Source organism: Haliaeetus albicilla, chromosome 1, assembly GCF_947461875.1.
Source record: "Haliaeetus albicilla chromosome 1, bHalAlb1.1, whole genome shotgun sequence".
NCBI lineage: Eukaryota > Metazoa > Chordata > Aves > Accipitriformes > Accipitridae > Haliaeetus > Haliaeetus albicilla.
Genome location: NC_091483.1, coordinates 49,267,139 through 49,293,954, shown reverse-complemented (window position 1 = coordinate 49,293,954; position 26,816 = coordinate 49,267,139). Strand labels below are relative to the sequence as shown.

Below are 26,816 nucleotides of genomic sequence, written 5' to 3'. Positions count from 1 at the left end.
TCTTGAGGCCTGATGATGATTAACCCTGGCACGCAGTACTACACAATGAGACTGGAGTTGTTGGAAATTACACTGGTCACATATCACAGTTGCTAAATGAGAATTTTCCAGTCCCTGATAATAAGGAAATCCACAGTGCAGAGTAAACATGGATTCCTAATAGCTTCTGCAGCTATGAAAGAGCCTGGCATGCAGAAAGTGGTACAGTCTGTCAGCATTAATATCCCTAAAGTAGCATTAATATCCCTAAAGTAGCGTGGAGAATGAGTACAGCAGAATATTCCATTGACTTCTATCAGCACCAGTCACGGCTGCGCTCTACTTCTAATGAAGTTACATGTTTTGTTGGATCTGTGTGTGTCTCTAACAGCCACCATCCACACAGAGACCCCACAGTCATAGCAAAAAAACACTGAAAACTACAATATTGACTGCATAAGGAGCTGTATAGAAACAAAGGAAATTGTTCTTCCTAAAGCTTCTGCATTTTCACTCCTTCCCTCCCATGTCCTTCTCTTTCTGCTAGAGTTTAAAGAAGAAAAAAAAAAAAAAAAAAACCCAGATGTGTTTGGAGGCATTATATCTTTAGTTTTATACAGTGAGCATAGATCCTCATTCACAGACACAGGCCATATCAAGAAAGCTGTCCAGAACTGGGACTGCAATATACTTGTTGGTGTTGACATGCTTGCAACCAATGATATAAATAATACAATTATCTCATTTTCTGCCTTCACTGTGTTTATCAGTAGCCTCAAGTTTTTGTGGCTTGGCCAACAGAGCCCTCTGGAGACTATTTACATCCTTCTTCTGTAAGACCCCAACATAACGGATGAGATGCTTTCAGTTCTTTTTTTTCCACTTCTGTGGAAATGTACGGGCTTGGTAAAGAACAGATTGTGTGAACGAAGTCAAAGGAAGACAAATATCAGTCATATGTGTCCACTAGCAGGTATTACTGTGGCAGTAGGAGACTAAAATAGTAAATCTCAAAAGTCAAGAGGCAGTTTATTTCATCCTCTGGTCTGAAATAATTCCATTTTCATTTCATATTGGCAACTTGCAGAGCTATAAAGAGTGTAAGATCTTGATTTTATTCACCATACTATAATACACCATCAGTAAACTGTGCTTTAGAGAAAATCTGCCACATAGATTGGTGACTAATGATTTGTACTCCGTTTCTTAAAACAGAGTTGTTTTTATGAAGCAACATCCTTTTAAATTCCCTTGTGCTGCCTAACACGTGCCCCTGGTAAAGTAGAAATGCATCTTAGATCACTTAGGAGGAAACAATTTTTCTTCACTGTTTTCTCATTGAAGCATGCTTTCATCATGTTTTGTGCATGTAATTATGTGTTCATATTGTTGGCATTCCAAAACAGTTTCATGCAACCTTGTGAAGTCCCAGTACTGCTGTCATGTCTTCCCCTTGGTCCAGTAGGGTGGCATCCCTTTGTACAGTGAGGCATAATTTTGCTCGCTTGATCCTCTCTCACGTATTCTTCTGCTGTGGATCAGAGGTCAGCCTTTCCCTTTGCTTGAGAGTTAGTATCTCTTTTTTTCTGTAAAGGTGCACTTTATTCATCATATCATGTGCTTTTCTTTCTATTGAAGGTAAAATAATAGATTTCAATATCTCTTCACTCTCCTAAATGAAACCAAGCAGCATCACAGATTTGAATGGTTTTGTTTAATTTATTGTAGTTTCACATAGTTTCTGTTTTCAGTAGACCAGGAGTCTCCTGGAAGCTATTCTTCTGCTTTCACTGATGTGGGACGATGTACTCCAAGGGAGAGAAGAGGAACTACAGACAAAGAGGTAGTGAAACAATAAATAATGCAGGAATATCCATATGGAAAATTGGTAACATATCTGAGGCAAGATTTGTGTTGGTTTTAAGACACTGTAATGATACAGACCAAAGGAACAGTTACTTATCATATCATCAGATGAGACAGCATCCTTCTTTTTCATTAAGGAGATTGGTACTTCAAGAAGTTGAAAGAATATCAAGCTGTGTTAAGATAAGCTGTATCTTCTATTTATGTTTAAATAGATAATGGACTTAAGTTTACTAGTCAGTGACAGGCTCTGTCAAAGTTGACCGGAGTGGGTGATTAGGACAAAGAAGAATAGCAGATGTGACTGGGGAAAGGCTTTTCTTGAGAACCAGAGCATTGCACAGAAGATACCTCAGTCATTTCAAAACCGAAACAAAGAACATCTGTATTTCACCATTATTTTTGTTCAGAAAAAGCACAAACACTGCTGTTAGTGTGTTAGACAAAACCACTTATCCTAAGGGCAGTCTCTATTTTCTGTAACAGTTGGTGATTGTAGTTATATACAGATTGCTTTATTAATGCTTTGGAAGAAGAAATGGAAGCAGGCATACAACCTTTAAAGTAACACAAAGTTATCACTGAAAAGTATACACAGAAAAATGGAGTATATCAATCAGTATCTTAAGCATATTTCTAGATCTAGAACTATAAATGCTCTCCAAACAGGCTTCAGGGATTTTATTCAATCATAAAGTAAGTACATTTATATTAACCAACATCTACAGACCATAGATTGTTAACATTTTCCATTGATTTTTATTAAAATATTGCACAAAACAATGGCAGCATAAGAGAGTACTATATTTTAATTGCTAATATTTAAGTTTTTGCTCTGGACCATCTACCTTGTTAAATGGTGGTACAGGTTAGAACTGGTTACAGGATCTGAATTCAGATCCACTTACACCCCACTGACATGGTTATATTGCTGCAATTCGATTAAGAGTCTGATTTCAAGAAAAGACTGCTTATTACGAAATAAAGGTTAAAAAAGTTCCAGAAGCCATATTGTGTGTTCTTTTTAAAGAATTTGGTGACATTGAAAGTCATCTTTCAATTTGAAAATACGTAAAATACTTACACAACAAGCCATTCTTAACATCACTGTAATTTAAAAAGAAAGAAGAAACACTTTTCTACTTCCAGTATATTTTGTACATTTCAAAGAATTTTGTATTTAATCAGCTCATCAGCTCCACTGTTCTTTTAACATTATCTCCCTTCTTCCATTATTTGCTTTAGTAGTTACAGTACCAGCTGTACCAAAATCAGGAAAGAGTGAAAAGGGCTTAGCTACAGTTGATGGTATGAATATCCCCTCCCATCTAAAAGACTATTTTTAACAACAGCAGGGAACAGAAAAATGCTTTTAAATTTAGGCTATCTTATTTGAAGGAGACCTGTAATGGAAAATTGTATTAGTATTACAAAATGCATGTTAACAGTATCCCTGTAATAACTTTGGGGACTTTTTTATTATAGCAAAAACAATGCTCTAGGTATGCTAAATTTGCTAGCCTTTAGATGACCAGAAGGGAGGGAACCCAGTTGAGAACATCTGGCCTGGAAGAAAGGTAAAATGCAAAATGTACAAGTGTTCCTTTTTATTCCTCTTACAGAAAGATGTGCACCCTTACATCATTACAAATAGTATCTCTCAGAAATAGTGTAATCAGCTTGTTCTAGTCACTAGTATATCCTAGAGAGATTTTTTTTTTAAATGTAGCAATCTCATATGTGCAGGTAGTTGCAGAGAAAGACTAGATCACTTCACTAAATATCCTCACGTAATACTGCTAATCACTTCTTGCACCTTCCTCTGAAGTATGTAGTGCTGGTTGTCTGTCAGAGGTAAACACTAGATGAGTGAGGCTCTTGGGTCAGATGACAGTTCGTGTTTTCAGCACAGCTTTGAAAGCAGTGAAGGTTGTCAACCACACAGGTGAGGAGAGGTAGGGTTGTTTTACAGTTTTATTTTTGAAACAGTATTGAGCTTACAGATACTTGGTGATAGAACTTTATAAATAAATGAAAGGAATGACATGATGTGATTGCCTGTGATAGCAAGAGAGCTGCACAGATGACTCACAAATTTAAAATATTCCCAACGTTTTCCAGCTGTCAGAGTAATTTTTCCTTTATACATATATATAAAATGTGATGTAGTATTTGCAGCTGAAATTAGCCTGAAGATAACAAGTTTAACAGAAGAGGCATCTAAAGTATTAGAGAATATTAAGCATGTGAATTTCAATTGTACCTAGAGATCTAGTTGCCTGCAAGTCACATTGGCATTTAGGTATCTTTTTTTTTTATTTTTGTAGTTCTCTTAAACATAAAATTGCAAAGCAGTCTGTATTAAAATTTAGCTGCTGTTTCTCTTTTTAAAATAGAATATTTTTAAAATACCAAGTCCCAAACACCTAACTGCCTTGAAAAAGGAAGCTCTGTATTTAATTGCCTCTTACTGCAGGAACTGCTGTAAGGCACACGTCCTTTTCTTTTTGGATCTTGGTCACCTTTTAAAAGCTGAAACATGTTTACCATATAGTAATACTACCTGAATATATTAATCACTTTGCCTGCTTTTCAGAAACTGCCAGCTAGAGCTGTATATGACTTCAAAGCTCAGACTTCTAAGTAAGTACTAGACTTTTGTTCATTTAAGAATTCTTAATTCAACAGAACTTTTTCTAGCACTTGTGGCAGCTAACTGCTGTTCTAGCCAATTTCAACAGCAGAGGACCCTGCTCACTGTCACAGTAGTCTCTGCATTAGCAAACTGTGTGAGAAGTTATTTTGTAATAAAAATGTCTTCAATTATTATATTCTGTGTTGTATTTGTTTAAATACATGAATGGCTGTGCATCTTCAGCCTTCTAGAGCATGGGTCCTGAGGGTCACCTACTGAATGCTCCTCATTTTTTGTGAATTGTATTTAAGGTACACAAGGTACATTGCTTAAAATACCATCATAGATAGTGTGCTTATCAAAATTATGTATAATGCTTCAGCATCTTCCTGTCTGTCTTAACACACACAGGCTTTCTGCAGGATGTGACATGTCCAATACCAACACAAACCACAGTGGCCCTTAAGAAAAACAAAATCAGGAAACACTGTTTTAGGATACGAGAGAGTCCAAGTAGAGTGCCTGTATTTCATTCCTGCTGTTGTTCTGATGATCCGGGGCATTTAAACAGTTTTTAGCATATGGCCAAACATCGACACTAGAATTACATTAGCTGCTTCTGGTGGAAAACTCACAACTTGAATTATCAGAACAGCAGATGAGCTCTTGAAAACCCAAATGGATGATACAGCAATGAACTCGCAGGCCAGGATCTGAAAATACTGTTAATGATTTGGATAATTCCCTTTTCTGGTATCCAACATTAAGCATATCACAGGCCCTGAGTATCAAAAATGGTGAGAACATAATCCTGTGTTCTTCATGCTTCTGAACAGCTGACTTGAAAGAAAAATGTGTAGAGCAGGAGCACACCAACCTGTGCTGCTGCAAAAAGGTAGTAATAGGCCACAGAGACGTGGGATATATTCTGTAGTTTTCCCTCCTGATGCCATAAGGAACACCAAATACCCCTCAGATGCCTGTCATAAAAACAGCATCTAAACAGGCCATCTAAAAGACATGATACTTGTATGCAGACCCTATACTAAGTGTTCTGTTAATAACTAGCAATACTTCCTTGGAATCAGTGTAAAACAGGCCTCTCTAACTTACAGATAGTACTTGGGATCCATATATGTGAATCATTTCATTTTATATGGTGTAATCAACTGGTAAATGTACCACAGCTGTGACACTTTTTCTTCAGATGTTTAGTTGTTCCATTCTGTTTCAGTTCTGAACTGTAAAGATCTCAGAAACTATGCAGGTAGAACAGTTAAATGTAAAGCTGTAAACATTTGATCTAAATAAATTTGTTACAGAGAGCTGTCCTTTAAGAAAGGAGATACTGTCTATATCCTCAGGAAAATTGATCAAAACTGGTATGAGGGTGAGCACCATGGAAGAGTTGGAATATTCCCAATTTCTTATGTCGAGGTTTGTTCTCTCTTTTAATTCCTTGAATTAGTTTGGGTAATAGGTCCACAAACTGCATGAGAATGATGAAAATCTGTGTTTTTTCTTTTTCCTTAGAAACTTTCTCCCCCAGAAAAAGCACAGCCTGCCAGGCCACCTCCCCCTGCACAGATTGGAGAGATTGGAGAAGCTATTGCCAAATATAATTTCAGTGCAGACACAAATGTGGAGTTATCGCTTAGAAAGGTACAGTTTAGAACTATCTTTATCAAAATATTGCTATAGTGTCTACTGCTACACAGAATTAGTATATAGGTAAATACTGTGCTTTGGTGCACTCTGCATTCAATATTTGCTATGCACGAAGCAATGTAATAGTAGGAAAGTACAAACATAGTAGCTTATTGGCTTGGTCTTTCACAGCTACCTGCAAATAGTTTAAATATGTTGTGCATGTAAACTGGATTGTGGTAGATTGACAAATGCAAACATCTGCTAACCACCCACCTAAATTTCTAGTTTTCACTTCAATTATCCATTCCTTTTTTAAATAATTATTTCTTGCTGTCACAATCATCATGGTAAGGGTTTTAATATAGAAGAAATAGAAAAATACAGAAAATAGAAGATACAGAAAAAAAGGCTCAGAGACATTTTTGTGAATGTACCAGTTCTTGCAAATAGTTCATTTAATAACAGTCCGCTTTTATAACATTCTCTTATCTTTCCTATGCACATCCTGGTGGATATACTTTATTGCACAGGAGCAAAATAAATGTTTAATTACTGAGGTTTGTGAGACACTGGAATATTACCACTGTAGAGGAACTTTATTATTGCAGGTATTATATACTTAGTTGTAAGCAGTATATACTTTTTATCCGTGGGGAAGTTCTGCCTCTTACCTTTTTTTTAAGAATTAAGAGTTCATAGAAGTTATCCAGTGGTTTGTTTTTCTTTTGAAATAAGAGTAAGGATACAGTTTTTTGATGCTGATCTAGAGCCTAATCAAGCATCACTGAAGATAATGGGTGGTTTTCCACTCATCTGAGATTGGTAAACATCAAAGAGGTCTACCAAAAAAATCAGGAATGGGAACTTAGAGAACTAGGGGTTGGGGATAGTTTGATGATTTATTTCTTCTTAAAATTATCTTTTGTGCTTATTGTGGTGGTCATAACCTTGACAGCCCAGTTTTGGTTTGTTTTCAAAAGTTACCTTGCACTGATTTTCTTTTGTTCCATCCCACTAAAGATCATTTTTGGGTACTCCACGAATCAACTACAGAAACAAAATTACAGAAACCTGAGAGAACGCAAAACTAATAGGGAAGGATTTGTTACATAAAGACACATGGTAAAAAGCACATCATGTAAAACAAAGTGGGTAGCTCATGAAGTTTCACTACAGAGAAAAGGTTGAGTAGAAAATTGCTATTTTCCATTTCAGATGTTAAGCTCTCTAAAAACAGTAAGTGAGCTACTGCCCATCTTTTTTACACAGGAAAAGCACTTCCTTCTCTCATCTTTCCCATGAACTCATCTTTTAACTTTCTACCTCCACTTATTCCAGTTTTACTGATAACAAAGCACTTGCATGGATTTCGTTGTTTAACTTTTATCACTTCTAAGGAAAAATGGGCATAGCAGTCACTATTGCATATTCCAGTTAGGGTGTTAGCTAGTAGTTTGGCCAATAATTAGACCAGGTTATGTTCCAAAGAAAAGTTTAATGTTAATGCCCCAACCAAGAATAGGAGACTACATGAGATTCCCCTCTGATAAAAGAATAGCATTTGCAGTCCATGACTAGCCCCCCATTTTGCTGGAATGGTAGTTGTATACATGGTTATTATAAATGGGAGGAGAAATCTGAAAATGGAGACAACTCTCAAGACTGATGGGAAACAGCACTGCAGGGAAAATAATACTGTGTGTTAAAATAATATCTACTATTCAAAAAATTAACTCACAATGTATCTGCTGATAACTCATTTTCATAATGCATTTCAGGGAGACAGAGTAATTCTTCTTAAGCGAGTTGATCAAAACTGGTATGAAGGTAAAATACCAGGAACCAACAGACAAGGCATCTTCCCTGTTTCCTATGTAGAAGTCATCAAAAAGAATGCATCAAAAAGTGTTGATGACTACCCTGATCCTCCAATACCCCAAAGCTATTCTAGTGATAGAATACACCATTTAAGTTCAACAAAGGTAAGGATTTTTTTTTCTTTGCTATCACCCCTAGAGTGGGCTTAGAAGCACCTCAGATTTTTTTTGATAACATAATACATTATTTATGCATTAAGTACACTACATTTTCTTTCCTGCGTAGGTAGAATTGCATTACTAACTTGTTTTTAAAGTATTTTAATAGCCGAGTCTGTGTTTTACATTCTGCCGGGACTTCTGCTCTTTTCTTCATTAGCTATTACATTATTGAGAGTAGGGCCAGGCAAAATTTGGGCAGAAGAATCAAGCTGACAGAACAAAATTTATTTGGGAATCTTAGACAGAATTTGAGCATTTTAAGCATTAAGGATATGTCTAGCAGACTTTTCGTAGTGCAATGTGAGAAATTCCCATAACACAGTTGTCCTAAAAGCCTGCAGTCCCATAAGCATGCAGAGGGCAAGAGAGGGCAGTTTGCGTGGGGACACAACTTGCAGAGACCAGTTCTGTGCCTTTCAAAGTAAAGGAGAGCAACTAATGCTTCTGTACTATAACCTTCCTCCTTTTGCCATTCACACTTTAGAAGGAGGCTTGTTGGTACAACCAAGGTTCTTCGGAGTGGTACAACAGTGACAGTTTTGTTTCATTTAGTAGTGAGGCAAATGTCATCACGTTGTCAATGAACTTTGATTCAGACCTTTATAGTTGTAATTTTTCACACCAAATGTCCATTGTAGGTTCTGAATTCTTTTCCTTCCTAGGCTATATAACCACCACAAATCATACTACAGGATGTTGCAAAAAGATTTCCTGTATTCCAATTTATCATTCACTTGTGAGATTTCACAGTCACCTGTGCGGAGAACATAACCTTTTTGGCAGTGATAGAAACTAAGAAAGTTTCTGCATACAAACTGTGATTAGCATTAACATATTATTGATGATTTTGAACATTCAAGATGGAAACATTTCTAAATCTTCCTCTTTACCTTTGTTGTTTATCTCTTCAGCATGGGCAGTGGGTTTTGTGTGCAATTATAAACTTCTTATCCTGCTATTAATCTCTATTTGTTTCACTTGGTTTTGTCCCCTTTTCTACTTTCATATACTTGCATACTGGTGCTCATTTACGTGCTTCAACTTTGAGAGAAGTTCCACATTTATTTGCAGCTTTGGAGACAGCTACCAAAAGATGTCATTTATAGACAACAGTGGCGTCTGAAAATACTGCTTATGACTAAACAATATTAACTGGTTTTGGACAGTTGCTAGAACAGGTCTTGTCTGGTTTTCCAGAACACGTCACAACAGAGAACTAGCTCCTCTCTCTTCCATTCCGACAAAACTGTTGAACTGAAGTAGCATCAAATTCTGTAGCTGCAGACTGAGGTATTGATAAGCTAGGGCCCCTTATTATTACAGGAACCTAAAGGTTCCTGAAGCCAAGTCAAAAGTATGAGGCAGCTTAGGTGCTCCATATTATGGAGCTGCCTCTCTCTATTTGGAGATGCCTCTCTCCCCATTTTCTATGGAGCAGGCTTGCTTCCTGCAGCTAAAGCTGGTGTTTGTGCAACCCCTATAACCTTTGTAGAGCATAGGTGATGCTTCAGAGCATTTGCATTCAGATTACAGAACTGTCCTGCCACTATTATTAGGTTAGTTATTACTAAATTAGTTCTCTAGGGGAGGAAAGTGGAAGAAGCCTTTTTTGTAACATAGGAAACTTTTGCAATCATCTGGTTCTAGCGTAAGTCACAAAAAAAAAAAAAAAAGCTTCTACTGACACTCCTAAGCAGACATCTTGTTTCTGAATTCAGCTATATTCAGAAATGTCAATACCATGTAAGAAGACATCTTGTTCCTGACTAACTAGAAGGACTTTAGCAGTCCTGAAGGTGTTCTGGAGTTTACCACAATTACTGACATCACTTTTCCTATTCTTTTGGAGTTATTTAGCACGTATCACTCCCTGGTGCTAGAGCAATTGCACTAAACTTCCCTGGCCTAATGGCAATGAAAATAAATAAGTAACACAAGTCAGGAGCAAGCTTTGCTCTCCTTAATTTGGCCTAGACCATCTATATCTTTAGCTCTAGTGCAGCCTGTAGTCACAGGAAACTAAAAACGGCAATGTCTCCTCAGCAGTATTATTGACCTTAAAACCACAGGTTAGAGGCCCTTCTTCAAGAGGAAAGTTGAGGGAAAGAGATTAAGTATTGCTTGTAACAGCCTAGCTATGTTTTAGCAGACTGCATTGTGTCAGTCTATACTGTTTACTTTGGTACAGAAGACTCTGTAACAAAGGTTTTCCTAACTATAAAATAAAGCTATTTGCTTCAAGAAAACTCAAGCAGAAGGTAAGTAAATTAACCTTCCTATTCTGCGACATTAATTTAGTCTTTTGAAATTATTTTCCTATTCTAGAGTAATACTTAAAGTCTAAAGTAGTCCAGATTACTTAGAGAGATGTACATCTAATTATTCTGGATAATTCTAACAATGAGATCAAAATATTTTTCACTCAATTTTAATTTTGAGGATTAATAGTAACAAAAATGCATTTTCAGTATTTATTGAAGCAATGGATATCTACTGATGCTGTGTACGTATGACTCACCAGTCTCTCATTCTTACAAAAGGACGTTTCTTTTACCAGAAGGATACTTCAATCAATATTATGTAACGGTACTCAAAATATACTGCTGTGTACTGTGCTGTCACTATTTTAAAAGCATTGTTGACTGCCTACATTCAATTAGAATTGAATGTACCTTTCACAAATGTTGATGTCATTTTGAACTAATAGGGTTACTTTTGAAAAAAAAAAAATGCATTCTGTAGCTGCTCATGCCTTAATAAAAGTATGCAATGTATTAAAGATGTTTCTTAAACATTTACTCAGAAGTACTAAGAAAAAGTAGAAGTATTAACATTAGGATAATTAGAAATCACCTCTAGTTCTTGTAGTTTAAAAGAAATACTTAATGACACCTGAACTGTACTTCTGAAAATGCTATTCTCAAAGTATCAGTAATGGTTTGGGGAAAATTACATTAATATTAATTGTATGATTTAATAACCTGTGACAGGCTCAATAACAGAGCACCATAAGTAACATAACTTTAGCAGGTCAAATGCAAGTTGCCTTCATGAATGTAATGATTCAGATCTGTCTTAATGTTTGACATTTAAGCCACAAGCCAGAACCTGATACAGTTTCATTTTTCAAATGTCTTTCCTGCTGTTCTGATTCATGTAGTAATGATTTCAGACACCCGTGCTCACTGAAATGATACCCTATAATCCAGATGATGGCACAGACATTTTTCTTTCCAGTCTACTCATACCCTGGTTCTCTGTCGTGCTTATTTATTTATTTAAATTCCCATATTTTTCTTATTTTTGAAGTTGCCTCCCCAAGCACTGTCCCCACTTTCCAGACACCTTTCCTCCTCTTGGTCACACACTGATCAAAAGATTCTCCAGGCTGCCACTAGTGACTGGTTTTCAAGGACTGTTGGTTTCTCACCTTCAAGCGTGTGCATCTTACCTCCTCCACCATTTCCAGACAGTTTTCTTTGTGACTTAGAAGAACTCAATTCTTTGGCATTAACAATACCCCGATCTGTAGCAATCTCCCCAGGTAACAGCATTCTCCAAGTTAAGGATGATCACTTTATTCCAAATACAGAGGTCTCTCTCAGCTCTCCTACAGCTCTTCCTCTGTCCTTTCTTCTGTCTACCTCTGTCTCATCTTCAGCCAGCTCATCTCATGACATAGCATGTAAGCATACCAGCAGCAATACCAAACCAGGAAAAGATAAAGACTTGAGAGGTATACTTGACTCTTCAGTTATCGAAGTACCTGGAGACTTGTCAGATATTACAAGAGAAGGTGAACATGTTGGCGCTATCTGTAACATCCCTTCGCCACATGAAGGTGGTTCCGTCTCCAGAGTGCTAGCTGCAACTGCTGAAAATGAAGAGGAAATCTGTACTGCAGATCTGTCAGTTAATACAGGGGATCAGTCAAAGCCTCAAGAACCAGATTTCTACAGAGGAGCACAAGACACAACAGAAGAACTGACAAGACTCTATATAGAGGAGGATCTGGGACAAGACAATTTAGAATTCCCAGTAGCAAGTGGAGGAGACTCCATGGTATGTTATGAAGGATACACTTCACCGAATACTGATAAGGTATTTCAATTTTGGAAAAACCTGGCTTCTGTGTTCAGATAGCTTACTCCATATAATTACTCTCTGCCTTTTCTTGTATTTACGTTTGTATTGTGCACAGGCACAGTTTGATACTATTGTATTCGATAAAAATTGCCAGTGTTAGGGGATAGTCCCTTCTCAGAAGCAGGCATATACACCATTGTAAGTTCTACAGTGTATCAATTCTGCTGGTCCTTTCCCTTCTGTCCTTGCTAGCTGCCATCGAGCTTCTGATGTGAAAAGCCAGTGAACCATTTTCCTCACTGGCCCATTACATGCCACCCCTTTTGAGCCAGAGGCCCCAGCAAGCAAATGCTATGAACAACCTTCAGAGGGAGGGACATGCTTCCTGCAGAGACTCAGCGGTTTGTACTTCACATGTGTCACTTCACCAGCTGATATATTTATAGTAGTTATGAGAATGTGACTAATAATAACAGATCAGATTATGTTTGGCAGTTAAACAAATGCTTCCCCTAAAGCCCTCCCCAGTTCCTCTTTGGGAAAGTACAACACTGAACTATCCCAAATGTGTGCTAGCCATTAAATAGCAGAATATTGCTACACAGTTTGTGTGGTTTCTAGGCAAAGTTTTAGAACAGACTTTTTCTGTCCAGCACTTATTTAAACAGACTCTTCAGGCAGTTGCTTTGGCTGGCACATGCAAACGTGTAAATCAGATGCTTAGGACAATATGTTTTAGGCCAAATGTAAAGCTAGTTAATTAGCAAGATTTTGCAGGCTGCCTCTACTGTTACTTGACCTGAAAAACACAGGAGAAAACCCTAAGAATAGAGATGAAGTCCACGGCCACAAATGGCAACTTGTTTTGATTTCTGAGGGAAGAATTTTCATCCAGAAAAGTAGACTGACTAATAATAAAATTAGCATCACATTTCTGACTGTTCAGGTTAGTTACATGACTCCTTATTGAGTATTTTATGTCCTTCACAACTGGTTTCATAGTACAATTCTTGTTTTTCTTAAACATTTAAGCCAGCTCTACTTTCTGTGGGAACATCAGGAGACTCCGATCCTCCTTTCCACCTTTCTTCTAATCTTCCATTTCACTCTGCCAAGGCACCAACTTCTCCCTCTGTTCCTACAACATCCCCGTCTACTGCTTCCCTCTCACCCCCTCTCCTTTCTAAACCCTTACATCAGCAGGAGAAAGACTCACCAAATTTAAAGGTAACTGCACATCTTGAGTATGGATTGTTGCAAATCTTCATGTATACTAAATTACTGCAAGGCTAACACTGAGTTTGATCTTTTCCAGTGTATTGTTTCCTTTACTAATATTAAATAACATAGTATTAAGATAGGCCTTCTTCAAACGAAACACAAAGTAAAGCTGTAACCATTATGATACAATGAAATAGCTTAAGGAGATAGCAGGCAGGAAAGCAGAAAGCCTTCAACTCAGTTTCAAGTCCATACCAGGACATCGGCAACTCTTACTTAATTGAAAGAAACAGAATCATATTCAAGTAAGCAGAAACTAAGTTTAAAAGTGTTTTCAATTTCAATCCAAAGCCTGGGAGAACAGTCGTAAATTTCACAGTAAAGCACCACTGCAGAGGGTCATGTTCTAAATACCAATTCTGTCAGTCAAGGACTGGACAAAGATTATTCCCTCTTCAGGACTACACTTTGTGTCAGCATTGCAGCTCTGTGGCAGAATAATCTGGAAAGTTGCTCTAGACAGACAAAGTCAATTCCCAGTGCTGACTTCCAGAATGTCCATTTGCTCATGAAAAGGAGAACAAGTCATGTAAAAAGTTTGAGAAACTATCCTAGAAGAAGTGATCATTACATTTATGGAAAAAAAACCACCCTTTTTTTTTTTTTTTTCATTTACCACATCTTACAATGTATGTTCATGGAAAACCCAGACATAATGGACTTAAGGTCCACCAGATCTGCTGGTTTCTTTCTGAAGTAGGGGAGAGCCATAAGGATTCTTTCCAGGGCATGAATCTGTCACGGACTTAGGTATGTTTCACCTCAAGAAGGGTTAAAACACAGTATGCATTCATTTCTGCAACTTTGAATAATTTATCAGCTGTGCAGTCCTTTTGATAGGTACTTTTTGCTTAGCCTAACCAACAAAATTCAGAAAATTCCTCATCTACACTGAAATTCTTTTTAGGTGACCCTGATACTACGGACCCTTGTTTGAGCAAGGCATGTTAATCCCAGCTGGGGAAAAAAAAAAAAAAAAAAAAAAAAAAAAAAAAAAAAAAGAGAGAGAGAAGGAATACCTGTTTTGAGAGTTAAAAGATCTGCTCCTGGGAACCTCCTAGACAGCGTACTGCTCTCCACTGGGCATGGCAGGAAGGAAGACTCTAAGCAACCAAGGAGATGACTCCATCTTGCAGACACAAGAGCCTGAGTACTGAGAAGAACTAGAGGTCTGGGGTGGGGGTTGTTACAGAGTTCTAGCTCTTAATTATTGTTTTCAAACCTGGATTATTTTTTAAGTCTAGGGAACAGATTCCGTTGTAAACTTAATCAGTACAGACTTATCTATTTGAAAATTGTTGAAATTATTAGATACAGTCCTACCAACGACAGATTTTTTTGTACAATATTTCCAAAATGAGATCAAGATTTATTTCCTCCCAAGTGTAAGCAAACCATTTTCAGCAGTCAACATTGACTGCATTGCCAGGATAGAGAGTTGGATTAAAGTAAGTGTAGCCAGGTTTTGGCTGTCATCATTTCTTGCTCCTTAGTCTACAGGCTGGACTTGAGAAGGAAGGACAGTTCCTATCCTCTTCTCTTTGTGCATGTTGTCCGTGATTAAAGCCTGCTCTCAACTGCAACAGCAGAAAGAACATGAGACATTTCCAGGACTCAAGTATCACAAGTGAAGGGAAGTTCTTCAGAGAGTTCTTGAAACTGTATACTGATACTTTGGTAATTTTTGTTGATATAAAAATACACACACATATATGCATATGTGTACATATATATTTGGAATGTGGCTCAAATCTAAAGCATGACTAGGGCTTTGGGCAGTAGAATACAAGGAGCTATGGGTGGGAAGTGTCACTTTGTTCCATGTTGATGGGAGGGATGTGTCCTCCAAAGGAAGAACTCTGAAGACACTTCCCAAGGAGAAATGCTGATGTTTTCCTGCCTCCTTGGCCTCCCTTGATATCCTTTTTTTTTTATTATTCACCCTCTCAGCTCCTAAGAGGGGGCTTTTCTGTCTTGTCACATTCTACTGGCAAACAGTCACAAATAACAAAGAAAAGGTTTCCAGTGTCAGCACTCCACTCCTCTCACATTCTCCCCAACTCACCCCTGCCCCTAAGAATTCACATTTGCTGCGCACGCACCCTTAGGAGCCAAATTCTGACAGTTATTTAGCTGATTTATAGTGATATTAACAAAACAAGGATTTTTCCTTGAAGTACTTTCCATCAAGTATTTACTTGCCTTCTAAATGCAAATTTAAGGTCCATGTTCTGTTTAACAGCAAGGAATTACAACATTTGTCATTGGCATCTCGAAAATAGTTTTTCTGTTCTGTGCTGTTTAGCTGAGCTACTTCAGTGGGTACAATTGCAATAACTTTTCTTACTCCAACTGCATACACTGTGTGTGATTAATCTTTTAACTGTAATGTGTAAGGGCATGTGCCAGAGCAGCAAACCCTTGGAAAAAAGATATAGTGGCAACAATGAAAATACCATAGACTAATAGTACCATTATTTGCACCTGTAACACAATTGGTTTTCGTTATCAAGAAAAGCATGTCCAGTTTGCACGTATGAATGAAGCAAGAAAAATCCCATGATGCTTCACCCTTAAACTCTTACTTGACTCAGTTTTTGTGGTTCTTCTAGGCTAATTTAAAGAGAGAGATATTTGTTATGGGTAAACCTCCTCGTAGCCCAGTGATGACTAAGAGATCCTGCAGCTCACCTGTCAGAGGTCACAGCTATTCACACAGGGTATGGTATTGGATGCCCAGTGTGCAATAACAGCATTTCCATAGAAAAGGAGTTCAATGTCTAGTCTTTCAGTATTTTGCTTTTGCCCAAGTGTCTCAATACTATCAGTATGCCGTGTTTTCTTCCTGTTGTGCTTCTGTGCTATGTCTGAGTAAAGCCAACAGGTCTGTGTGTGCCAAAACTTTTTTCATAAATCCATTAGTGTATTGTATCTCTGCAGTACTGCATAGTATTTCCAGTGCTACAAGATTTGAGAGATCAAAGTTCTTCATATTTAGCCTGTTTTTTCCTAAATTACTCCTCTGTTTCAAAGCATTTCTAGTTTATTAAAATCACAGCTTCTAAGAGTCAAGAATTTATCCTTCATTGCATGTATACAGGCTGAATTCTTGTTTTTAGAAGCCATGCCCTTCTTTTCAAAATGTTTGTTGCTGCTATATTATGTTCACTCAGCACTCTCCCTCTTTATCCAAGCACTGTTATTCCAGACTGTCATACTCTTTAGCCTTTCCCTTCATATCTGTAGTATAACAGTAACATAACTGTAACAATTTTACCTAGCAAGAAAGTCAGATTGTGTAGAGTTTACATGTGTTTCACTCAAAAAGGTGATCTAAATTACGAAAAAAACCAACCTAAACTGTATGAGAATGAGAATTTATGGGTTATGTTTTACTTTCAGTTTAGGACTAAATTATTCTTTGCATTGGTTTCTTAACATTTGGCTCTTAAAACTGATAACGGGATGAACTGTTTTCATGGCTGTTGCTGCTGATTTTAGTTTATAGTCTTTCCTGGTGGTTCCCTTTTTAAAATTTGAATTTTAATTTAATATATGCAGGTTTGTGTAACTTCTCAAAGTCTTGGCTTTTTGGCAGGCCTCTGTTTGCTACCAGGTATGAGGGGACAGTGTTTTCTTCATTACTGAAGAGAGACAAATCAATCATAGGAAGGCCAGGATTCTTGTAGTAGCGGATCAACACCATCCCAAAGAACATCCAACTGGGAATAAGATCCATAAAAAAGGGGATTAAGCCTTATTTTAATTTTGCATGTTTCCCCAAATGAATGGCATGTAATCAATGTATCAAGAGGACTGTATTGGTCAGTGTTTAGTGCACTTGTGTATTTAATTCCAAAACTACAAGAGCACATTGTACACCTAATTTGCATGTTCAGGACTATACAGAACTATTATATGCAAGCGCATATCTATCGTGCATGAAAATCAGGTGTACAACTGGGACCATTGACTTGACTCCACACTTTTTAATGTTTGGGGGATTAGGCCCTACATTTTTTCCCAGCAAACACGATAGTGTAGTGAACTGAGCCGTAGCTGGAAACTAGAAATCCCAAGCACCAAGAGCAACCTACCAAGAGGGTGATGCATTTCATGATATCTCTTGAGCACAATTAGCCAGACCTTGCAACAGTCCCCATTCTAGCCAATGCCACTGTATATGGGAATGAGAGCTTAGGGAAAGAAAACAGGGAGAAAGCTTCTTGATGTCAGCCACGGTACTACTGACAAATGCATTTGCATAGAGAACAAGCTCCGAGGTCCCACAGATTACTTCACCCTGGTTTTCCCAGATTCTAATTCCGTCAAAGTTTTCTCTGTAACAATAACATAGAGTTGAAAATCTTCCACTCACCTTGATTTTCTATCATCTGTTTCTACAGTAGTTAACTAGCAATAAAACATTTTAAAGCATTGAAGCATATGCAGAAAAAGAAGATAATACTGACCTATCTAATTTCTTCCTGGCTTGGTATATGTTCAAAGCATTAAATCATTTGTAATATTGTTTAGGACATTGACTTTTATTGTTTGCAAGAAAAATCCTTAACCTTGGTTGAGTTCTCTTGCATCTCTGACTATCTTTGGCATTCAGCTCAGTTACGGACCTGATGAAAGATTAGCAGAGAGTAAGGTCAGATTCCAATCCAAATACCAAGCAATCTGCCCAGTGGAATATTCTCTTCTTACTTGACAAGGCAACTGTTGAAGGGGGTTTACTGAGAACTGAAGTGTCTGATTTGCAGTCTTTATTATTGGATTGTTCAGTAAAAATTATCCATCTTTCTTGTACATTGGCAGAGGAGAGTTAAATGAGGGAGAGAAGAGAGTCAAAGAGTATAAAAGAAATTTTTTTTACTTTGAAAACCTCTTTCCCACCTAGCTGTCATTAATACTAATAAAATTCCTGTAATCTACCTGCCTGCATCTTTAGTCACCTTTTTAAAATTATACTCGACAGACTGTAAAAATGAAGTGGAGAATGTTCACAATATTTTCTACATGTACACATATAAACATGATGAAAAGAAATCTAACTACTTCAATTTCATCTGGAGATGTTATGGGGAAGGAGGGGGGAACACACAGTGCATTTTTCATTCAATTGATATCATCAGGCTGTAGGTTATTTACCACAGCCTTCTCCCATGGAAGACCGCATCATCTTCAACAGTAAACTGAAGCAATATGAACCGAAATAGTCAAACTTGAGAAAAAAGAGAACCATGGAGCAATAAGACAAATCCTGTGGCTTCAAGATCAGGTTGCAGTTTACTCAATTCATGAAAGAAAGTGCTATGAGCTGCGTTTGATATCCACACTCCCAGAACAGATACGGTTTCCAGACTTGTATCAGACTGTCAGTCTCTACAGCATGACCATAGGGCATCCTCAGTCAACAGAGAACATGATCACTGCTCACATCAAGAGCTCTCCCGAGCAGCTGCTCCTGCACTGTTTCTGGCCCCAGCCAGATTCTAATCGGTTTAAGTCAATGTCTTTCTAATAAAGATATAGTTTCTGTAGGAGGTTAATATTTTTTACTTCCATTGCGTCCAGATTTATTGGATTATTAGTGGTGGGTAATGCTCCGTTAAGAAGGAGAGTAGTTGCTTTCATAAAGCTTTGCACTGGAAATACAAACTACTTTTTCCTCTGAAGTAAAAGTGTTAATTGTTGTTTTCACATAATTACATGCTTTCTTTCAAAAATTCTTTCTGCTCTTTACCTCCCAACAGCCTGCATGGCTTTGTGCTCCCCTTTGAGATGAAACAGAATTAATTAAAGCATAGCATGTTACGCCTGCCAAGTTAGTACTCTGTGTGTGTGTAATGTAAATTGGTATGTTGTTTGTCTATGAATATTCTAAATTCTGCCATTAAGTATAGGAGATTTTATTTCTGCTTGTCTAAAAATATGCTTCACCCAAGGAATGCATAATGTTCATCAGTTGCATCTGAGTTTTCTAATGCTATTTCTCTTTCACAGTGAAGAGGCAGAAGGGTTCTATTCCAACTTTATACTATACTATAAATAGAATGGACTGTTGATAAAGTTCACAGTTTTGTTTTATTTTTTCTTATGTCCTCCAAAAATCAGATCTTTAAACTTGCCAAGATTCTGTTGCTTGCCATGTCTCTTAAGAATTTATTGTGAGTTGGAGGGGGGGCAGGAGGGAGTGTTGTTTTACACAAGGTAGAATATGAACTCTCAAGCAACTATGTATCATGCCCCTATCCAGCTATTTGGACCTTCGACTATAAATCTTTATTACATTTCAAATCATTTCATTTCAGCCACAGCGCCCTGTGCTTGCTCATGAAAACATACACAGTGGGGGGGAACCGTAAGTATACTTCTTGTCTACTAAACCAAAACCTAACATTTAAGCAATAGCCGGCACATCATCAAATAATTTGTTAACCTGCCAAGTACAATTATAAAGAGACTTCAGAAATTTACAGATAACCACATGACGTAGGAAAATATCCAAGACAGTCCCAGAGGGTAAAGCCTTGTTTAATTTACATCAGATTCAGACAGACATGCCAACTTAGTTCTTCATCATTTATACTTAAAGGGGATAATAATTTTGTAAAAATAAAGTTTGACTTTTTTTATTCTCTCCATTTTTACATCTCAGCAGAATGCCAGTTAAAGATTTAACATTAATTCAACTCATCTGCTTTACTGACTTGACACAAATTATTCAGAAACAGTTCTGGATGTGAATAGAGAGAAAAAAAACAACTTGATAATGTTGATTATAGGAACACAGGCTCACACTTTTTCATGTAATTTACACGTGCTATTTAAAAATTAGATACAAGAAAGCCTTTCTGAAAGCTGGAGAACCTAGATCTCAAGTCTTATTTTTAGAAACAGTGTAAGCACTTGGGATAAAACACATAAAGCTATTTGTGCAAGATTGTAAGATTGTTTTGATCCCCCCCAAGTCTTGCACTCAGGTCCTGCTTCAGTGATCATTGAAACCAGTAGCCATTCTTCCTCTAGCATCAGTGGAGTATGCCCTAACAGATGAATTCTCCTAAGTGTAACTAAGGCTTTGCATCTAAAAATATTTAAAAGTTTACCTGTTAGTCACTTGAAGAAATGGCAAGAGAGGAGAGAGGGGCAAAAAGTTACCAAATAACTATACCACAGATAATATATTATGAAAATTGGACATTTGGGTTTCAATCTCACTAAAACCACGAGCTCCTGTTGGTTTTGTTGAGCATACTGAAGCACCTAACTCTGTTTTGTAAGCAATAATCATCTAATTACTGTTGTTCAATATAGTTTAAATAGTTCATGACTAAATTTACTTATTCCTAAAATTAAAAATAGAAATCTATTTAAATTGCCAACCAACCATTCTTTGTCTTGAATATGTATTCTGTTAGTGTTATAAATGGTAGTGGAGTTTTCATATTTAAGAAATTCTTAGATTAGCAAAGAAAGAATGAAATTACTACAAAGAAGTTATTAAAATGGACTCTCTAGAAATGACTAATGTTAGATTTCTAAAGTACGAAGTATGCTAATTGGGATGTTCTTGTTACTGTATTTGAGTAAAGTAGTTGGCTTGAATCCTATTCGTGACACATTACATCTGCAACTCCTGTAGCTTTGGAAGCTGCATTTAATCAGTTTTGGAATATCATCCTAGCTCTGTTTTCCTGGAATAATGATAAGCATGACAGAAAATGTTATTGCCATATAATTTTTTGCACAGATTGTTCTTTCTCCTGCTACACAAATTATGAGAGGTAATTGCTTAAATAACCAGTCCCGTTCCATTTTGTTAGTGTGATTAAAATATATTTCAGATTTGGGGAGATAACTGCCAATCATGAGAAATTAAGTTAAAATCTTTTTTTTTCTTGGAACAGTGTCTTTTTTTTTTTTTTTGTTCTCCAAACCAGCAATGTGAAAAATAAGTGTAGCTTATTCAAGGTGACCATCATTACACTAACCCTAGCACCAGTGTGTATAGAGGATTTTCAAAGGGGACTTTCAGAAGCAGGATTTTTTTTACTGAAATAAACATCCCATTTAAGCCATGGAAACTTTGCCTGAATGATACAGAGCTAATGGAAATATTCAGTACCAACACACCAAAGGGGGAGTTTTGTAATGGCATTAAGGTTTTAAAGTCAGTGAATTGTTAAGAGGGAAAGAAGGACGTGATTATGTTTTGTTTCGATATTTTGAAATTAAAACTATTTCCTTTGTACCATTTCTGCAGTTGTACCCTGCATCTTACATGTGGTTGGTCATAGCTGGGGCACAGATGGTTAGAAAAAAAGGCAGATTCTGATTCTGCAGAACTCACGGCCTTTTGCAGCAATCTTCCCATGGGCTGTCAGCCCAAGCACTTTCAGTTACCCCTATTAAGAGTTTATTGCCATTCTTTCAATTCCAAGAAACTCAGTTAAAAGCTGACAAGGAATGAAAGATAATAGATTTAGTAATCTCACACCTCATTCCATTTATCCACCTTACATCCTTCAATCTGCAGCCCCTGGCCAGGGTGGAGGTACAAGTCGGTGTCTGAATACTGTTTTGAGTTTCCATCCTTATGTCCCCTGATTCGATTCAAGCCTCTCCCTCAGTCTCAGAGATATTTATATAATCAGTTTTAACCAGGGAAGGGGTTACAGCTGTATGTTTCCAAACAGCAATTGCTTGCTACCTTCCCCACAGAGGAGGGCACCTCTTTGACATGCAGAGCTCCTATAGTGCCAAGCCCGTCCTCAGCAGTTGCTGCTGCGGTGCCCAGGGAGGTCCCCCCGTCCCAGCGGCAGCGCGCGTGAGCCAGGAGAGCCCTGGGCAACCCGACTGCCGAAGGACGCCTGGCACCTCGCTAATGCTGTGCGGCACTTTGCTCTGCTGGGGCAGAGAATGCGAACACTAGGTTCGGCTTTCCAGAGCTTAAAGGCAGAGCCAGTTTTAGGTACTGATCACAGCAGGTTAAGGGGCTAGTGCATCTGCAGACTCCCCTCTAGAAGAAGTCCTCCGTTTTGGTGACTCAACTATAAAATAATGCTAAAACAAAAATACTAGAATTCTGTGTTCAAAGCAACTGGTTGAGGAGCCAGCAGGCTTGCCTTGAGTCCCCACAGCCTTTAATGTCTGATGAGTTACCTTTCCGATACAGTTTTGTTTATTTACTATAATAAGTACCTAGCCCTGAAGTCCACCAGGCAAAATAAACCCTTTTCCCTTATATGTGCAAGAAGTGTTACTTACTAGTTAATGTTTAAACCAGCTCCTTTACTTCAGCAAAGGTGCAAAGAACTCTTACTTCTTTTTAAAATGCATCGTTTGTCCTATTTAAGGTTTCAGGCTCTATATAACTATACTCCTAGGAACGAAGATGAATTGGAGCTCAAAGAGGGAGATGTCATTGATGTGATGGAAAAATGTGATGATGGATGGTTTGTGGGTATGTTTTAATTTGGTTGCTTTTTCATTTTAGTTGGTGGATTTTTTTTTCCTGACCTTTGCTGTCTTCTTTGCTTCGTGCCTTTCAAACAAAGTAAATTTTGGTATTCAGTGTAATAAACCTGAACCTGGCTTTATCAGGAGAAATCCCAACTAAAATCCACTGAAATTAGTAGGCAATTTTACACTTTTGTCTTTTGGAATTGATGGACACAAATTGACATGTGCCTCCAGTTTGTTGTACAGCACTGTTGTCATTCTCATGTGACACAAAATGGACAATGTATTAAGGCTCTCTTCATAAAGACCAGGTAATGTAAAACTTAATTGCATGAATACATCTACAGAATTGACTGCTTGTGAGAACCAAGTATTGCTGAACAAACAGAGATTCCGTAACTAGGCTTAATCATTCCATAAACCCTCATGCACACAGTGGCTAACTTAATCACCTAACTAGTCCCCAGCATTTCAAAAATTCAGATTATTTAAAATAGACTTGATGTTGTTGAAATTAAATGATTTCTACGTACCAAGTCAAAACTTTAGCACAGCTTTTAATCAGGCCTAACAATTTAATCAAATATGCATCTTTATTTGCTTTTTCCTTCCTGCAGCTACAATTGGTTAAAACTCACAAATGAAATTCAAAATAACTTCTTGAAGTTATAGTATAAAGAACTGTAGATATTTCTGTTTGTGCAATATTAAACGCAAAAATTTAAAGGCCATGCTTACATAGCGATTTCCTGTTGTTATTCCCATCTTTCATCTATTGCTTCTAATTTCAGGAACCTCGAGAAGAACCAAATTCTTTGGTACTTTCCCTGGAAACTATGTCAAGAGGCTGTGAATTTTTTTTTCTACTTATTTATGCTGCATCTCTGCAACACATCTGCATAAAGCTGCTAGAAAACATGCTACGCTGGCCTTCTGTTTTCTTGCTTGCAGTCTCAGATAGAGGCCATCTAGTTCATCCTCATCCCATCCCACCCGCCAAACCGTTCCAGCAGTATTACAGCAACGACCACGGTGTGAATAACTAAGCTTTTCTGAAACAAGAGGAATCATTTCAACATTTAAATACTCCCTGCTTTAAAGTCTTTTCATTTGAAACACAATAGGAAAAGCCTGATGACAGGTACACAGATGAATTGCCATGGGAGGGTGGGAAACTGTTCTGGGTTTGGACATTTGTGGTACTATCATGAAGTCTGATGGGATTTTTTCAGCATGCATGTACTACAGGGGGAAGTTGCTGTTTACTGTATTTTAAAAAATTTTTTGAGTTTCCACATTCTTATTAGCTTGGCAGCATTTGTTGCTTTCACTTTGCCGTATCACAGGTTTGCCTATTGTACTGGTTTACAATGTATGACAAATTACAATATAAATTTTTTGCCTGCACTTGTATGTTGTAACATATGCACAGTGATTGTAAGATCTCCAGCAAGCGTAGTGAAAAAATGGAAGAACTGCAAGTGTTCTGAACGGGTGCAATGGTATTGGCTAAACCTTTTTTTCTTTTTTCCCCTAATAAAGCTGTAGTGTTTTCTGTTAAAAGGCAAGAAATGCACGAGGCATAAAACCTCGGGAAAGAGGATTTAATGAAGAGACAGACAATGATATAAGCATAGACAATAATAACCTGCTACTGATGTCTGACATTAAATGATTGTAATCAAAATGTTGTAATAGTAAGCAACATGAAATTTGAGAGGTTAGTGTTTTTACGTATCAGGAATCTTAAGAAGCAGGAAGTAAACAGTGTTAGTGCAAAGCGTTGTTGGTTTGGGTTGTTTTTTTTTTTCCTAACATAGCCACCTGAAAAATATTCACAAAAGTATCATGTACTGATTTACTTCACTATATATATATATGTTAACAAAACCTGAGTTACACATTCTTTTTAGGAATTTAGTACAGAAAAGTCACAAGTATTAAAACTGATACATTTTAGAGGTGGGTTTTTCTTTTTTTCCTGAATGAAACAAGTATTTGAAAACATACATTTTCCATAAGCAAAGGTAAGCATAAATAGCAAATGAAATTAAGGCACAAGATGATAATGACTATGGCTTTATAAAAATAAAAATTCAGATTTGGTTTCTTCAGCACCTTATAGATGGCAAAAGCTTCTACTGCATTTCTCATGGGTAAAGGATTGAAATTATCAAAATGTATGTAGTCTCTGTAGCATTTTGTACATATGTTTGCTTTTTTGTACAGAGCCATTTGGTTGTTGATTTTAAAAAAATTAAGTTCCTTATTTGATCTTTGCCCTCTTCACATACAGAACACTTCACTGCATTTTTCTTTTCTTGCTCTATTTACCATAAGCACATCTGGATAGTGCAATTCTGTAAGATAGCATTTTATGCAAAATTTTATTAATTAAAATATGGTTTACCAGCCAAATCTAAATGTACATATGTCTTTATTACTGAGAAATGTCATTAAGACAAAGGTAAAGAAACATCTTTGTGCAGCATACCTTTATTATTGCAGATTTCATGGCAAAAGCTTTATATTCAAAGGCTTTCAATTTTAAACTAGATCTGCATGCAGCTTTGCTGTGAGATTAATACCTATCTTTGATGCCATTTATGATTGAAGACTTAAATATCTGTTGCCTGTGATATTTAAAAAGTACTGTTTCTACTCTGTATCTGATTTTAGAAAAATACAGGTTTTTCATACCTGGCTTTCAGGTAACTGACTTTGAATTCCTACAAGCAAAAGGTCTCTGTGGTTTTTTTTCTTGAATAGACTTCTAATAAATTTTGCTTGGAGTACACAACTGTTTCCCCCATTATTTCTCAAAATATAAATAATGTATTACTTAAGTGTTGCAAAGCACTTACTTAACTCTTCAAGCTTATATGCAAATAGTTTTGCCTTGTACAGAGATTTTTTTTTCTACCACCAAGCATACACTGGTTATATAGGTGGGCAACTAGCATTGCCCACACAGCAATCAGTTGTTCCACTTCAGTGTCATCCCTAAAACACTTGACTGCAAGAGCAATACTATGGACTTCCTGCATTGACTGTGCTAATCTGAGATGATAGATAGATAATTTTTCTGTTACCAGAGCCACCCTTCACTCCAGCAGCACAAAGGTAAAACACTCAATGGTGAACCCTTTATACCTGGCAAAAGTTCCCACACCCTAATCCTTCAACAAAAGCAAAACAAGAACTCCTCTGTAAAGTGAGAGCATAGAAGCAAGATTTAAGGAAAATAGGTTATTCCTATCTCTAGCAGACTTCCTTGTCTTTAAATTGGAGAGACATGGATTTGACAGATGGACCACTCTGTGGATAAGGAATTGGCTGGATAGTCCCACTCAAAGAAAGAGTTGCGGTCAATGGCTCAGAATGGCTCAACGTCCAAGTGGAGACCAGTGACGAGTGGTGTACCTCAGGGATCAGTACTGGGACCGGCGCTGTCTGTCAGCGACATGGACAGTGTGGTCGAGTGCACCCTCAGCAAGCTTGCTGACAACATCAAGCTGTGTGGTGCAGTCGACACGCTGGAGGGAAGGGATGCCATCCAGAGGGACCTTGCCAGGCTTGAGAGGTGGGCCTGTGCCAACCTGATGAAGAAGTTCAACAAGGCCAAGTGCAAGGTCCCACGCATGGGTCAGGGCAATCCCAAGCACAAATACAGGCTGGGTGATGAGTGGATTGAGAGTAGCCCTGAGGAGAAGGACTTGGGGGTATTAGTGGATGAAAAACTGAACATGAGCCAGCAATGTGTGCTTGTAGCCCAGAAAGCCAATCGCATTCTGGGCTGCATCAAA

The 26,816-nt window shown here is 37.5% G+C and overlaps 1 protein-coding gene and 2 long non-coding RNA genes across 23 annotated transcripts in view; 1 reads left to right on the top strand and 2 right to left on the bottom strand.

The window, feature by feature from the left end:
- The window catches only part of SORBS2 (sorbin and SH3 domain containing 2), a 187,472-nt gene extending 161,662 nt beyond the window's left edge, over positions 1 to 25,810 (top strand). For 14 of the 20 annotated variants that reach the window (XM_069788463.1, XM_069788454.1, XM_069788436.1 and 11 more), the window contains 8 exons: positions 1,734 to 1,822; positions 4,442 to 4,488; positions 5,803 to 5,917; positions 6,014 to 6,142; positions 7,909 to 8,112; positions 19,857 to 19,906; positions 22,905 to 23,011; positions 23,802 to 25,810. In XM_069788463.1, the coding sequence (XP_069644564.1) occupies positions 1,734 to 1,822; positions 4,442 to 4,488; positions 5,803 to 5,917; positions 6,014 to 6,142; positions 7,909 to 8,112; positions 19,857 to 19,906; positions 22,905 to 23,011; positions 23,802 to 23,863 (803 nt within the window). In that variant the 3' untranslated portion in view covers positions 23,864 to 25,810. Of the gene's footprint in view, positions 1 to 1,730; positions 1,823 to 4,441; positions 4,489 to 5,802; positions 5,918 to 6,013; positions 6,143 to 7,908; positions 8,113 to 11,478; positions 12,271 to 13,287; positions 13,483 to 16,148; positions 16,257 to 19,856; positions 19,907 to 22,904; positions 23,012 to 23,801 lie in introns of all 20 variants that reach the window. The other 6 variants (XM_069788410.1, XM_069788474.1, XM_069788484.1 and 3 more) reach the window with 5 other exon arrangements.
- LOC138686354 (uncharacterized) overlaps positions 1 to 26,816 on the bottom strand; it is a 112,422-nt gene that overhangs the window by 36,419 nt on the left and 49,187 nt on the right. The window lies entirely within an intron of this gene.
- Positions 1,527 to 11,736, bottom strand: LOC138686358 (uncharacterized). Its single transcript, XR_011325698.1, has 3 exons — positions 11,621 to 11,736; positions 6,802 to 6,969; positions 1,527 to 1,808 (listed from the first exon to the last, which is right to left on the bottom strand). It is a non-coding gene; the product is annotated as an uncharacterized lncRNA (long non-coding RNA).